The 16,601-nt window shown below is 51.3% G+C and overlaps 1 protein-coding gene across 1 annotated transcript in view; it reads left to right on the top strand.

The window, feature by feature from the left end:
• LOC128731928 (uncharacterized protein DDB_G0283357-like) overlaps positions 1–13,735 on the top strand; it is a 30,308-nt gene extending 16,573 nt beyond the window's left edge. The window contains exons 4-7 of the mRNA XM_053825086.1: positions 5,225–6,298; positions 11,680–11,937; positions 12,008–12,085; positions 12,539–13,735. Coding sequence (XP_053681061.1) covers positions 5,225–6,298; positions 11,680–11,937; positions 12,008–12,085; positions 12,539–13,735 — 2,607 coding nt within the window. The remainder of the gene's footprint in view (positions 1–5,224; positions 6,299–11,679; positions 11,938–12,007; positions 12,086–12,538) is intronic.
• The last annotated feature ends 2,866 nt before the right edge of the window (positions 13,736–16,601 follow it).

Below are 16,601 nucleotides of genomic sequence, written 5' to 3' on the forward strand. Positions count from 1 at the left end.
GTCCTGGACCTGGGGCGATTGGGCGTTCTTTGTGATGCGTGAGGTTCTATGTTTGCGCCTTCGAACCAACCCCTACTCGATAATAGCGACTCGATAGCGCTCAATTCCGGGACTCGCAGCATCAAAAGTCCATCGTTTTGGGGTGGGTCAGATTCGGACACCCATCTGGGTGGACAATTAGCTCGCCAGTTCCGGCTGCTGATGGAGAGGAGAGTCGTTGGTTTTTTTTTCTTGGCTACCTTTCCGGCAGCGATAGGCACCGGCCTTTCTAATGATATCGTTTATCGTTTCGCCACGCGGCGTCCGTGGAAACTCCTGCGCTACTTTGGCATTAATCGGATCGTGGAGGGCTTTCGATCGAAACCTTTGGACTGGGTATGGCTGTGGATTGGCTTCGGAAAAGTGCACGCTTGGTTTCCTGGTTTTGGAACACACGAGTGTTTGCGTTTATGCAACTGCGAGGGTCGATAATCATCATCATCATCATCATCAGCAGCAGGGGTTGCGAAAGTGGATGAAGATGTGTATTTACCACTCGCCGGGCGTTCGATTCTGCCGAATAAAAGTGTGTTCATTTCTTCGGATCTTACGCGCGATCCTCGATCGATCGACGACGCAACGGAACAGAAAAGCTTCGCGAGGGTTTTTCCATGCAACACCTGCCAAGCGGCGTAGAAAGTGCGGCTAGATCGGAGATGGTGCTTCTGCTTGCCTTTTTTTTTTTTGCTTTCAGCTGGAGGCTTTTCATCGCGATAGCAATCCGTTTTTTTCGAGTGTTGAATAATTTTAATCGAATCGATGCACTAAAGCGATGCCAAATCTGTGGTTTACGTCCACAGAGAAAGCTTGCTTTTTCGCCATTCCCGATTGGGGAATCGAAAATGTCTGTCGTCCACCCCGTTCTAAGGTGCATTTTGAGAATAACGTCCAAAAACCTTCAACAAGAAAATTTGCCACATTGCGGAATTGCAACGAGACCCAAAGCGAGACCTTGAGATGGGAGCCAGCTTTTGTTGGTTAGTTTTCCATCAGCGTTACCATGCTACGTTCTGTTTACTTCAAGGTGCAAAAACACACTCGCTCTTCAAAAACTGCTCGTTTCAAAAAGTTTGCCAAAATTCGTCCCCAAAACTCAAAACGTGCCGCTGGCCTTGGAGTGAATTTCTAGCCAGTTCCCTTGGCTTCTCGTGAGAAAATTGCCAGCACGGTCGGGTTTCGGGAACGGTTGTTTTCCTCCTTTTTTTTTTTTGGGGAGGAAAACACCACCGATTGCTCTATTTTCTCAAAATACACCACCACCATGGGATCGCGCGCGAAAGCACAAAACTACCCGCAAGCACAACGCAAGCACGCACCAGGGCCTCGTGCGATCGCAACACGCCTGACGCGAGCAAATCCGCCGCTAATCGTGCCGCCATGCGTGCGACCCATCCTCCGTTAGGCGCAAAGGGCGGGCGGGTGCGGGCTTTAGAACGAGACAAAAAATAAGCCAATCGGTTTCCGCTTCCAAACTACCCCCGTATCGGTAAGGGGTGGCGAAAGCTCGGGCCCGTTTCGTTCTCCCTCGCGCGTTCTCATTCTCCAGTGAGCGGATGGCGCGATGGTGTGAGAACTCGGCCATCGCCTCTCTCTCTCTCTCTCTCTCTCTCTCTCTCTCGCTCTCGCGCGCGCGACTCACGCTTCTCTCACGCACCCCTACCGGACCGGTTAAGAACCGTTAGCTTTTACGTTTAACCCACTTTCGGGCGTTCTGTTTTGTTCTCTTCGTTCTTCATTCTTGCCGGGCCGGTTTTTCTCGCGTCTTCTTAACGGTCCGCTCTCCACCCACCTACTGGCCACCTTTTAACACCCTCCCGGCATCTCGGACTGGGGTTCATTTGGGTAAACCTTGACTTTGCGCGCCAAGTGCGTCCCCAAGGTGGGCGGCGGCGGCGGCGGCGTTGGCCTTCGCCGCTCGTTAGAAGCTTTCGTGTGGTTAACGGATTAAACCCCTCCTGAAAGCTCGTTTAGAACGCACACTCTCGCACTTTGGAGTTGAGCTTTTTTTTTCATTCCCCCTTTGCGAACGTGCTTCAGCTGATCGATCGATCGATGATCGGTTGAGCCGGTTCATCATCATCATTCCAAAGCGTGATCGCTTCCTTTTCGGTGACCGACATTCAAGCGGGCAGAGCTTTTGGATGCGTTTTGTCCGTTTGTCCGAATGAAAGGCAATCGACGCATCAAACGCAATATTTCATGCCCCGCAAGCGAAGATCAGATGAAAGCTCGATGGCATTCCAGCGAGTGTCGAAAGCCGAAAGTAAAAGAAGTATGTCGAAAAACCCCAACGAGCTTTACAGCTGTGGTTCGTTCTCCCGAAGGACCATCAATCATACCGCGATGCCAATTTGCCATTCCACTGGCTGAACCGATGTGACATTTATGATACGGCCCGGTCGAAAACATCAATCAGCCGGCTAAGCAAATCGAATCGCGGATGAGGCCCCTAACAGCCAGCTGTCGATGGGGCGGGGAGGTTGGTTTTGCTTTGTTCATTGGCACTTTCTCCGGGCGATGAGGCGACCAGGGATCGGGCGGTGGTATCGATTGATTAGAAAGTGTTAAACACGTAGTTTCACTTTCCGCCACAGGTGGCTGGTGGATGCTGGTCGAGCCCTCGAGGCACGATGAGGTGATCGGTTCCGTTTAGGCGGTTCCCAGGCGTCTCCCAGAAGCTGCGGCCAGTTTGTGGCAGCCATTTTTCGTGAAGATGTGTCACTGGCGATGGCGCTGGAAAACTTTCCAATTGTGCTTTATCTCGTGAAACGGTGGGCAGTTTTTCTTTCGTTTCGGGGTTTTTGTTTTCATGGCACTTGGAGCGATATTTTTGAGGTATTCCGTTTCTCGCAACCAACTCGCGCCACCAGTCGACCATCAAGTCAAGCCGTTTACGAGGGAAAAATAAGCCACGAGCCGGTACCCACGGTCAGAATCGTTAATCATGTATTTCGTGCTCTCTCTCTCTCTCTCTCTTTCCATCCATCACTGGTTGGTTTCTTTTTTCCCCCACATTTCCACGCGGCCATTTCCAAAAAAAGAAAAAAAAAACCATCCACCATCTGCTTAACGGTGCGTTCTGATTTCGAAAACCATACCTTCCGTTCGTTACGCCCGAACCAAGGGGGCCATAACGAGAAGTAGCCCAAATGTGGTGGAAAAATGAGGCCCAGCCAGGCGGTGGCAGCACTTTCACTGAGGCCCCGAAAGATGCTGCCGTCGTGTGGTGGTAAGAAAATGGCCAACCACAAGCCACAAAGGAGCGATTAGACACCCGTAGTGGAACCATCTGCTGACCTGAAGCGGTTCTACGATGCGTGTGGCGTGACCAACCGACCGGTGGTTGAAGATTGGAGCTGTTTGCTTTGTTTTCTCTCTCTCTCTCTCTCTCTCTCTCTCTGCATGTTTTCCATTCGTCGAGCATTTGTGTGTTTTAATTCGCGAGGGCAAATCACCGGTGTGAATCATTTTCCTAACCTGCGGCCGGTTGATACATTTTCATGAGGTTTTCCGTTTCGATTGGGGGATTTTTCGGATCCACCCGGTTCGCTGATTACGGTGGCACGTTGATTGCCCTCGTGCTCTCGAGGCGCAGAAGGAATGTACCGCGCATGTGGGTCTAATAACGGGCCAAGATGTGCCAAGAAGCCCATAGTGTACCATAGTGAATTTGGGGGCTACACACGGACACTGCCCATCGGGGGTGATGTTGTTTGGGTGATAAACCCACCCACCGACCGACCGTTGGGCAATCGGTCGTTCACGCTTGTTAACCCTCCGGCGATTGGGGCGCACATTTTCGAGCGTTTCCAAACGCCGGTTCTGGCGGTGGTTTGTTGGGTCGGGGGGGAAGGGGGGGGTTGCAAGGATGCGGCAAGTGATCGACCCAGCTAAAGCGGAGAAAAGCCTAATCACACCGATGCACGGGCTTCGAACACGAAATTGGGTCACGATGAAACATTACGCAAAGCGCGAACCCACGCGGTGGAAATATTGACGGGAAAAACAGCAAAATCCCAGAGAGATCCCCGGGGCAGATCTGTTAGCGAGATCGCGACCTCATCACCGGAAAACCGGCCAATGGGGGGTTTCGCGAGTAAAGGGCGATCCCAAAATTACAACTGGACCCCGTAATCGACCCATTTCTCGATGAGCTCGACCCGGTGGTTCCAATGTCTCACACGATCCCCTTCCGCCGAATGTTCTCGCGCTACGGCTCATTCTTTGGACGTTCGGTGGGATGACCCAATTTCCATCCCCCGTAAGTATCCCGCTTTATCCCATTCACACCGACCGATCGACGGCCGTGGGACGAGATTCAGGCCCGGAATTAGAGGGCTCACCACGGAGCTTTTATCTCGTTTTCGTGTGCTTTTTTCGTTCGGGCTGCCATAGAACGAAGCAAACCCACCGTGGCTCGATCACTCGATCTTGTTTCGGGGTGGGTTTTGTTGTTATTTGCCTCCTTTCATTGTCTCGCTTTCCGTGCCGGTAAGAAAGAGCTGGAAAATGAGAGCAGAAGCCACAGAACGGCCAGTATAACAGCCGCAAGTAGGCCAAACCTGGGCTGGTTCTCTCTCTCTCTCTTCGGACGGCCAACTAGCTGTACTCCCAGCAAGCCACCCAGCCGGCAAGTGGCATCACGCCGTTAGACCTCCTCCTTTCGAAAGGCGATGGTGCCTCAGAATGAGCCACACTAATGGGAGGGAAAAAGGCATCCCTCTTTATTCACCGCATCTTCGGCAGGAGAAGAACCGGGGCTTGGATTCTTGCAGTTGCCCATTCCACTTCGGACGCGCTTCGCTCGGCTCGGTTGCTTGGTCCGTTGCTTTCGCCACGGGGCCGGAACAACTCGGGAACTGGGTCACTGCCGGTGGTAATCTTCTGCCGAGCACCGTTGTACCGTGTGCCGTTGGTTGACCGACTGGCACTGGTGAGCTTTGCGGGCTGGGTTGGGCTAGGGAACTGGAGCCAGCACAAGAATGGGGCCAACCCATCTCCAGGTCATGCATGTGTATGTGTTGGGGGGGGGGGGGGTATGTGAAGAACGGTTGGGCTGGGTTGGCTTTCGGGGAAAGGAAAGAGAAAAAAAAAGGTCATGTCAGACAACACCGTGCTTGAGGTTGCTAAAGTTCGGGAAGCTGCTAATGGTGCGTGTTCGGTTTTTTTTTTCTCTTCATTCCAGGCGATCAAAATGTCGGAGGAACCGAAACGCCGCGAATGGCCCTTCTTCAACCTGATGGACGTGTACTTCAGCGATCAGGTGAACGATCCAACACTGCGCCTGTTCTCGTCCACCAAGCGGTTCGATTCGGACACGCTCGATGACGCTCAGTTCGATGACGAGATCATGAACTCGACGGCTGCGGCCGCCATTGCGGCCGCTGCAGCTGCCTCGGCTGCCGCCGCCAACGCCGCTAGTCAACACAAGATCAAGAACGAGCTGATCGCGAGCCATGGTCACAGCGGTGGCAGCATGCTCGACATATCCGACATCATCGGCGATGAGCATGGGGACTCCAAGTTCGATCAGTTCAAGCGCGAAATCGTGCTCAGCCAGATTCAGGAGATCACGCGCGCTGGCAGTGGTGTGGGTGGGGGTGGAGGAGGCGGCGGTGGTCGTAAGGAGAAGAACAACAACAACAAGGATCACCACAACAACAACAACGCCAACAACGCCAACAACAACGCCAGCAACAATGGTAATGGCAACAACAACAGAGACAGTGCTAGCAGCAACAACGCAAACAACGGCAACAACAGCAACAACGCCACCGGAAGTAATGGGACGGGTCATAATGGGGCCGGTGGTGGTGCCGGAAATGCGTTGATCGAGAGCAAACACCGGTTGATGGAGTCGCTGAACTTGAGTCCAGGTGGAAGTCACCTGACGACGAGCGGCGTTAGCTCGCTGAGTACGACGAGCAGCAGCAGTTCGGCACGGGATGAAGCGAGCAGCCTGAACAGCAGCCCAACAAGCCACATGAGCAGCGGGCCAGCCAATGGACCTTGTGGACAGGAGATGCGCAAGATGTCGAATGGACCGGTGGCCGATTTTAGCGCGCTGTTGGCTGCAGCTAACAGCCACACGAACGGTGGTCTGCACAGCAACAGTAGCGCGTTGAGCAGCACGGATCGTGACACGGACTACGATGACTATGCCGAGAGAAGCAGCCTGTACGATGGAGGCAACAGCCACCTGAAGAGCCTGAACCAGAAGCTGCTGCATCAGATGAACGAGCATCACAACATTGATCAGGTAAGGCGAGGATGTCTTGTAGGTTTTTGGCGGCCTATCGCTTTCATGGTCACTGGGTTGCGTGTTGTATGTCCATAGTCCGCAGATGTTGTCCATAAATTCGGCAACTTCAAGGAGTTCGAGTTCACACTTTGTCTAACGAGTTCTGGAGCTACTGCGAATTAATGCAAGCGCGTGTGGCCTTGTGCCACTCAAACGGCTCTTCTGTTCAAACACAGGTAGAGCGTTTTTGCAAAAGGAATCACTTTAGAAAAGGAACTCAAGAAAGTGTCAGGAATTCCCCAGAATTAGTGATGACATACTGGATCTTCTTGGTTTGGGTTGCGATCATCCACATGCATGTGAAGATCCACTTAATCTATCAATCAATAGATAATTACCCAAACGATGGAGGTCAATTGTGATACTTTTCACCCCAAGACGTGTGGGGATTTGGTCCGTTACACGAACACATCGATCTAATAGGCTCCGCCGAACACGCCGAAACAGGTATTATCGACTCGTCAATTCCAGCGCCTGGTAGCGGAGTTGGAAAGCTCGTCAAAATTGCACGCGGGCATTGGGCGACGTTTGACAAATGACATCGTAAAAGGACGCGGCATGTTCTCTCACCCATGTCCAAACCGGCATACACACATGCACATGGGTCCGTTGATTACGAGTGCCATTGTACACGCTTGCGTAAGCCCAACCAGTCGATGCCATGGCAGGGAGTAGGATTTTTGGCAAACGACTTTCCAAAATCCGTTGCCACAGAACAGCGTAGATTAGCGAGAGAAAGAGACGCCAAGATTGAGCTGGCGATTGAGAGAGAGAGAGAGAGAGAGAGAGAGAGAGAGAGAGAGAGAGAGAGCAAAGGGGTCACAATACAGGGGTCCACAATCAACACCTCTAATGGTTCGATTGTGGCCGAGCCTTCTCGACACCCGATCGTAGAGGGGGATGCACCAGACGGACTGTTATTCTTCGGTCGGGTCGACTACCCTACCACGAGGATCGGCCTCCGGGAGCCTTGAGAATGCCAAAAGCGTGCAGAACAACGCACAGGGAGATCCGGCACAGTGTTAGTTTAGATGGACCCTCTGATTGTGCTTGATATTTTAGCCCACGTTTGGTTGATTTGGGCCAGCTCGTACAGGACCTGCTTTCGGTGGTTCAATCGGCTGCACTTTCGGTTTCGTTGGCCGTTTGGTATTCTTCGCTCACACCTCTTATGTCATGCGGGTTGCACGTACTCGGGAGGTTTGTTATGTGGTCCTCTAATTCGTCACCCACCCTCTTCGAGAAGGGGTTGCTTTTGAGGGAGTTTTTGGGATGTGTGAGAAGAAACTCACCAGCGAGGCGTTTCGGTTTCCTGTTGGTCAAAAAACGGGGTGGTTTGCATTTGGCAAAGCAAACATTTCACAACGATCTGCGAGATGTGCATGGCCAATGGCACAATGGCAGCACCCCGAAAGGAGCAGCTTCTTCATGGACGGCTGCTCGCAAAAGGAACCGCATGATGTAAGCTCGTTTCCTTTGTCGCACGAAAGGTGAACGAACTTTCTACCGACTAACGCATCCATCGCATCCAGCTAGCATAATGGCGGGTGGCGTTCGGGCTTCGAATGGCGATTTATTTATCATCTCCCCACAACAACCTGCCACGGTTGAAAGTGAAACGAACCCATCCATCCCACCGCAACAGCCAACCAACAGTGTGGAGAGCATTTGCATAACACGTGAGGAGAAGCATGTTGATTGGGGTGGCCCTGGCGCTGGAAAGGAAATCGGTTTTAGCGCTTAGGCCTCGCCCAAAGCTCAGAACGGTGGTCTGAGCCGGCATTGTACAGCTTTCGCTTTCACCTGCGGCTCGTACGTGACACACTTCTTAAGTGGTTGTTCAAGCACCGGTGCGTCGTCAAACAACGCATTCAACCCACCCAACACGGGGTGACAAATGCGTGGAATGGCGCTGGAAAAACACCACCGCACACGATTGTTGTTGTTTGAATATTTTCGGCAGCATCTTCAGCCGGTGGGGATTCACTTTCGCTTTCGAAGCTTCCCCAAAAGAATGGTGACGATCGCGACAGGGCGCGGTGCTGAGCTTTCGGGTGAGTTCAAAGTCCACTGCGGCTCAGGTGTGTGTGTGTGTGTGATTGTGTGCGATGATAATACAAGCAGAATGGCAGAAGAGAGCGCTCGTGCATGCGTGGAGCCACTCCGAATCGAAGAGAACGTTACGCAACTGCGAGTAAGCTGCGGACGCGTCCTTCTGAGGCGTAGATTCAAACCTCTAGGCGGCTTTCGAGTAGATCGTGTCGATGCCCCATGCATTTGGTCGAGTGGGCAGCCTCGTTTTTGTGGGTCTAAAGCGCTGTTTGTGGCCAAAAAATCAAACAACCTCCCTTCGAAAGCCAAAACAAAATAAAAGAGAGAAAGAGAAAAAAAAGCACGGCTTAGTCGTAGCAACCCATGCAAGATCGACATCGATCGGTGTTATGGCGGATCCGCGTCTCCATCCTGTTCGTGCACCCTCGTGTGTGTGTGGCAACGAACTTTTATTTTGATCTAACATTCCGAGTTGGGGAGGACTGTGGGGAGGTTTATTTTTCGGCAACTTTCACTTTTTTTTCGCTTTTCTTCCATCCTGCCGCTAATCCACCATGCACTTGGCGCGGTAAAAGGTACCATGAGAGGGTTGGCTTGGCGATGGTGGAGCACATCACCCGAACATCATGGCGAAGATCACTAGCAGGCTATTGTTTATGTAATTAGAAGCGTGTTTAGGGCCTCGAAGGTCTCGAAGGACGTGATGTCCGGGATCCGGATTACATCCGCAAGACAATGCGATCGTTCTGCCCCCCAAAACGTGACCGTCGAGGTTCCGGAAAAGCTCGCGTTGAATGCGATCAACCACGCGAGCTCGAGTAGGGCATTAAGGGCTTCGCATCAAAAGGCCATTGAACTGACGCACGGAAAATACACCGTCTCGGTAGCACAGAGTGCGATCTCGACCCACCCGGGAGGGGTTTCGTAACGACACCTCGACCAGCTCCAAATTCGTGCCTGGGAGAAATGCTTCGTGAAGAAAAAAAAAAGGTGCACAACAAAAAACCACGCACCATCGCGATTGCAGATTCGGGTGTTTTTGTTTTGTTTCTTCGCAGACGCGCGCGGGCTTTCGACTTTGTGCGGTTATGCTTCGCTTTTCCTCCCATGTTTGGTGGCATTTTCTATGCGGGCCGAATTGTTTTTGGGCGAACTGATCCATGAAGCGGATTTGCCGAAGGAGCCCGCCCGAGAGGGTGGTTTTGTTTTTACTTCACGTTGCCGTTTTCATTTTTCTCCGTTTGGTTTGCCTTGGACTAGCGCGGCTGGCTCCATAACGCACCCGGCAAGATGCGAACATCGGAGTCACCTATCCGTCACGGTGTCGACGAACTTTTCTCGACGAACATTCCAACCCCCCCAAAAAAAAAAAAAATGGAAAAAGGAAAAACACCGAAATTCGTACACCTCCCCGGTGCTTCATCACAGCGCCACCATTTTGTCGGTTCGGTCTAAAGACCTTCGGAAGGTAACGATGCCGGATTGCCGCAAGAGGATTGCGAAAACGACCCCACGCGGTTGCTGCGTGTGTGTGTGTGTGTGTGAGTGTTTTCTGTTTTTTTGGGACCATTTTTGGCCACCACACCACACATTCGAGCCTCATCCGCTGATTGTGTTGATATTGCGCAGCACCTTGCAACTAGCGCAAAAGGGGGTTCTCTTCTGCACGCCTCACGTAAGGTCTCACTTTCAGAAGGTGATAGTGAAAATATTCACACCTTTGTCCGTGTGCCGCGCTGCCTGCAACTCAACGGGCGAGCGACGCGTTAGAGAAGTCGGTGCTCAAAAAGACACAATACAACGTCTCGTGGGTCGGCGGGATGGGTTGAAAGAGAAAAAAAAAAGAAAAAACACCGAGGGTGAGCTTAGAGGGAGGAACGGAAATTAGTCAACCCTGTTTGGGAGGGTTGCGATCGTGCGGCGTTTGGTTTCTTTTCCGGTTCTATTTCGCAGCGACGCCACCCGCGAGTTGACAACTTTCACTTTCGACCTGAAAACGCACCTCCGCGATGGGGTTGAAACTAACAAAAGGAGACAAAGCAGCAAGTGAGAGAGAGAGAGAGAGCGAGTGAGAGTGAGAAAACCAAAATCCCGCAAGGGACGAAGCGGATGTTGGATGATCTTTTCGGCAGGTCCATTTGTACTAAACGCACATCCGCGCACGCGTGAATCGAAGGGACTTCCCTTTTGCGATCAATCGATCAATAACCTCGACGCACCTGTCGATCGAGATTGGGTAAGCTACACGCGTCCGTTCGATCGATCGAGCTTTAGAAGCCGCCGTAAACGCTTCAGGGTGTAGCTCATGCATCACGCAACGAGTGCGTTTGGTTTGCGTAAGGATTTTTAGGCGAGACTTCCCCAAAACCGAAGGGCTTAATCGAGCCGCGATGCACTCTCGCAACACGGTGTTCTGGTCCGTGGACCAACAGATCGTATGTTTTTTGTGCATAACGATCGTGTACGATCAGGCATCTACGATCGCGTGCGGCCCAAAACGAGAGAAGCAAACAAAACACGAGGGAAAAAAAGGGCGCTCTTATGTATTGGGCAACTCATAAATAAATTAAGATTTTTCGGACTTTTGCCTTCTTTCGGGAGCCACGTAAGAGTGGGGTGGGGAAAGAGAGAGTGAGCTTTCAGTGGGGAGGGGGAGGGGGGGTTGGTTTTCGTCGCCACCCTTCCCCGGGTGCATGGGTTGGCAGCAGTTCGTCGCGGTAGGGAGGATTTTTGGTTCGGTAACCGGTTGGTACGTTTTTCGGTTTGACTATTGCCATCGCGTCTTTCCCTGTGCCATTTCGGGGATTCGGTTTCATTCAGAAACCATTCGCGGCCCCAGCCATCCCCTCGGTGGTGACTATTTTCGCCTCCATGCCGTACGTGCCCATCCGTGGGGAGTTAATTTTGGAAGAACAAGTTTCGGGTTTTGAGTGCTTTTCTCGTACCGAAGACAAATGCGACTCGGAGGGTTATTTTTGGTCCGCACGTTGCCTTCTTTCGTACGATCGGCCAGGGGGGGGGGGTTCGGTTTTTGGGGTTTTCATTTTAAACGTTGTGGCATACCACGGCGTGGGGAAGCGGATTGAAGTCGGACGAGGATCGAGCGTGTACTACGAAGCTTACGTTCAACACCAACACACACACACAGAGACACACCAACCCCAAAGCCGCAGAACGCATCTGCAACGTAGAAGCTTGACCCAGATGATCGTTACGTTCGCTTCGCCTCGGGCCATTGTGAAACGGCTCGAATATTAATGTTCTTCTGCGCGTTTATCCCGTTTCAGTATCTGCTGTCATGGCGCGGGTTCCATGGTAACATGTGCAAGGGATTCCACAGCCTCCAGCGGGACGGACAGATGGTGGACGTAACGATCGCGGCCGGTGGTAAGATCTTCAAGGCGCACAAGCTCGTCCTGTCCGTGTGCAGCCCGTACTTCCAGAAGATCTTCCTCGAGCACCCATCGCAGCATCCGATACTGTTCATGACCGACGTCAACAGCCATCACATGGCTGGATTGCTCGACTTCATGTACAGCGGTCAGGTAAGGACCTCTGAGAGCTCGCGAGTGAGTGCAGCCTCGAGCCTAACGCGCTGTTTCTTCGCTCCAACAGGTCAACGTGAAGTACGAGGACCTGCCCAACTTCCTGAAGGTGGCCGAAGCACTGCAAGTCAAGGGGCTGCACGGCGAGGTAGGTTCGTTGCCTGCGCGCAAGCGCTGGCGTTGAAGTCGTTTGTTTTAGCTCACTTAGCGGCTGTGGTATTTCGCGTCCGTTTTTGTGCGAGGAGAAAAGGCCACGTTTTTTTTTCCGGGGATGGTGGCAGGAACCGCGACGGCTTAGCTTTCACTCGCTATTTTTGGGGGACGCGTCGAAGCCGTCGAACCGCATGGTGGCGTACGCATTGGGAATGAAAATGAGAGTGATCGTGCGCGATGTGCTGGGCCGCACCAGGTGAAATCAGATTAGAAACCCGATACGCTGCGGCGGCCCACGGCTCTTCTACTCGCGTGGCGCAACAGGGTGTTGGATATGCTAATTTCTGTCCGCAGGCAGTCTGGGTTTCTTAGAGCCGGATATAATTTGTGTACCTTTTCTTGCGACTCTTCCTTCCTGTCGGCCTGCCTGTCCCGGATGCTTGCGTAGAGCACGAACGAATCGGAGGAGCGTGACTACCAGCAGCAGCAGCATCAGCACGCGTTGCGGTTGCAGGAACAGCAGCGGTTGTACCAGCAGCAGCAACAGCAGCATCAGCAGCACCAGCAGCAGCAGCAGCAACAGCTTCACCAGCAGCAGCAACAGCAGCAGCAAAAGCTCGCCCAGCAGCGGCAGCAATTGTTGCAAGTGGCTCAACAACAGGCGCATGCACAAGCTCAACAGCAGCACCAGCAGCAGCAACAGCAGCAGCAGCAGCAACAACAGCAGCAGCAACAGCAGCAGGCTGCTGCGGCAGCCGCAGCTCAGCAACAAGCGGCCGCTGTTGCAGCAGCTGTTGCCCATCAACAGCAGCAGTTCCAGCACCACCGGAACAACTTTAAGGAGCTGATGAAGGCGAAGCACGCCGCGGCCGCCGTCGTGCTGAACGAGGACTATCTGAACAACAACGCCGTCAACGCGAACAACAGCAACAACAACGGCAGCAACAATGGCAGCGGCAACATGACTCCCAACAATGGTAACCTCAACAGCAACGGCAACGCGAACGGAGGCCCACTATCACCGTACGCCAGCAAAAAGATGCTCGACTCGCAGAAGTACCAGAAGTACTACTCGAAGCGCAAGCTCGTGCAGCAGTACGAGCAGGAGATGCGTGCCGAGAAACGCAAACTAGGCATCGAGGATGTGATACAAGCGGCTGCGGCTGCGAACGCGCTTAACCTACGTCTCAATAACGGTGGCAGTCCGATTGGATCACCGACGGCGGTTGCGGCTGCTGCTGCAGCTGCAGCTGCTGCCGCTGCGGCCCTCAACCCACCCGGCACACCCACCAACGGCGGAACGAGCACGGACGATGAGCAGCAGCAGCAACAACAGCAGCAGTCCGTTCTGTTGCAGAACATCAAGTCGGAGCCACAGTTTGACGACGAGGACGAAGGCATGGAGGTGGACCAGGACAACAACAACTCGCTGAACGCCGCCAACGCGAACGCGGCCCACAACAACAATAACAACAACGAGGACGACTACTACGGCCAGCACGATCCGGGCGTGATAACGACGGGCAACGGCAAAACGATCAAACATTCCATTCTCGAGCCAAATATAGTATTAAAGCAGAGCGACGAATGCCTGACGACCAACAACCAAACGGGTAGCCTAAACCTGTGCAAGAACGTCAGCTAAGGGATCCATAGCGGGCCCGGAATCCTTGCCGTGAGGCGGGAGTTGTATTGTTTGTTTGTACCGTTTCGGGAAAGAGCGAGTTTGGTTGATGCTCCATCCATGCTGGATCGGGCATCAAATAGGACCTGCGAGAGTGACTGCGATGATGCTGTAGGCTGTAAATAGACCTAGACGAGACGAGTAGCACGTAAGCTTATTTATTTATTGATGTGTGTGTGTGTGTGTGTGTGTTTGTTTCGTGAGAGTGTGCTGCCGGCTATCCTGCCAGCGATGGGAGATCCAATACGAGTGGCTATGTAGCGTTAGGATAACGGATCAGCGCGCCTGCTAGAAGGAAGGCTGTAGTGATCGACTCGCGGTGGTAAACCCACCCGGAAGGCACGCGGTCGAAGCAGGCGCGATATGTAGCACGTTGTTGATTACATTATTATAAGCACTGTTCGACTCGGTTTCGATTCCGTTCCGCACTGTAGCGAACGACAGGTTGGACTAGTATTTAGCCTAGTATTTCGTATCGTTCTATTAACTTTTTTTGTGTAGTTTTTGTTTTGTTTTGTTGTTACTTAACTTACATCCAACACAGTTCACTAGCAATCCGCGCGCCTATCGGGCGCATCGGAGAGCTAGTGATATTGTTTATTTTCCCTATATAGTTTTGTCTGGTATCATTTAGCGTTACGGGAGTTTGTTGTCTATATTGGTCGTTTGCTAATAATGCATTCTAATTCAGGGGTTTATTTATTATCGAACACGTTATCACGCGTCCACAGTTATTAATCCGCTAGCGCTATCGTTGTTGATTATTTCGTAAAGTAATACAGGCGCCAGTGGGGCCGGCAATGGTGGTGTACACGGGCCACGGTGAAGCCAGAAGTGGCTTAAGCTAAGCGATGATATGCTAAAAAAAAGGGAAAGCGCGAGGAAAGCAAGGAAGAAAACATTACTAGTACCGTAAGCACTCAATGGAAATCGCTGCAAGGCTACTGGAGGTTTGTGTCTAGCTGTAACATCACGTTGTTGGTAGGATTCGATCGGAAGATCGGAATCGATCAGAAAACAGAACTCAAACGACATCGCTTAATCAAAGCGGACACAAAGCGGTGTAGTTTAAAATGAACAAATTATGAGCTCAGGTGTACCCAATCTAGTTGTTTGTTGTTTTTTTTTTTTTTACGAACAAAATATCCTCCACGGAAGCCAGAGAGCCGGATCTTCGGTTCGAGGAGAAAAGAAAAATAGCCAGCTAGACATAAGAGCAATGCGAATGAAACACCTCTCTAATCGCATCCCTTGCGAGCCCTTGTGCAACTGTGCAATCGAGAAAATGTAGTTTAAAGCAAGGCGTAAAGCATCCAGCATCAGATGAAGGATGTAAAGGAAACGTTCAGAAGGTAGATCGAACGAGTGGTGATGCCGATCACGAACTAGATGTAATAACGGAATGTAAAAAAAAACAAGTAATACAATTATCTATATGGCGTAGCCGGTGGCGTCGCGTATACAATCGATGGAGTTTTGTCGATCGCGCCAGTTAGTTTATCGATTAGTTATCATCATCATGCTCATTCTCTAGTATCCGGGTGTTAGTATTTATTTTGTTATTTGCGTTTGTTCACCGTTCACACCGAACCAGAACACATTGTCACTTTCGTTTGCATGTAATGAATTAAAATGTTGCTAGAAAATACACGCTCGCTGTTGTTTGTGGTGTCTTCATTTTGTCTGGGGTGTGGCAACGATGCTTCGATGGCGACGTGTAAACGATTGCTCAATAATTAGTTAAATTACGAAGCAGTTTAGCTCTCAACTGACAGTGGCAAAGCGCTCGGCTAGCGCTCGGTTAGTTGGGCTTATCGATGCTGATGGAGTACGGCAGCGAAGTGGAGTGAACGAAACAATAATCTAACATGCAATGTGCAAAATTTTATAAGTGGCTAAACTCTTATTCGAACTAATTACTACGAAACTCATACTACATTACCTGATTTGTTGTGAAATATTATATTAACTCTAAAAATTACTGTATAAGACACGGGCAGGCAGAGGAGACTTTGAGGATGGGCATCCACAGCAGCAGATCCTACATCCTGCAGAAGCACCGGGAAGAACAGCCACCATCAGGTTCTAGGAACGAACGGCTAAAACCGCGTGACAGTGTGTATGATGTAAAAACGAATTTACCAACCATCCGAGGGTAATCAGAACAAGGAATAAAATGCTAACTCGCTTCAAATCGTGGTCAATGCGCCGGATTGGACTTGGAAACGTTGAAGAACCCAACGTGACCATCATACGAGCTGCAGTTTTATTTGAGGCAAAAATTCCACCCAGCTGCTGTGGCAATGGCCGTGTGCATGATAATACCTAGGCGCTTATCGTAAATGTGTTGATCGTTGTGCGTGTGCCTATGTGATAGGATATGTATGTTTGCATGAATGTACACATTTGACAAACGGCGAAGCATGGCAGCGTAGATTGGGTGGGCTATGGAAACCAAAACTGAGACAGACAGAAAAACCGTATCACAGTGATATTAACGAGTCAGTTTTCACTTCCGAAATGCACCCGGTAATGGGCGTTGGTTTTCGGGACAAAACGAGAAAACTCCAAACCACACACGCAAGCCAACATTGCAACGAACGTTTTCTGCCATGTTTTCTCGCCACAGCTTCATCAAAATACAACTGTTTAAACGAAAAACTGTCTAAAAGCGATCCCCTCTACAACGCAATTGGCTATCGCGAATTATTCTTGTTCTGTTTAAGCAATGGCACGGTAAATAAGCGTACAGTTAAGGTCCCGTTTAGTGAGCTAAAAGAGTGTAATAAACCATTTCAACTATCAGCAGCACACGGGCAAGGGTTTC

The sequence above is a fragment of the Anopheles nili genome, chromosome 2, assembly GCF_943737925.1.
Source record: "Anopheles nili chromosome 2, idAnoNiliSN_F5_01, whole genome shotgun sequence".
In the NCBI taxonomy this organism is placed as follows: domain Eukaryota; kingdom Metazoa; phylum Arthropoda; class Insecta; order Diptera; family Culicidae; genus Anopheles; species Anopheles nili.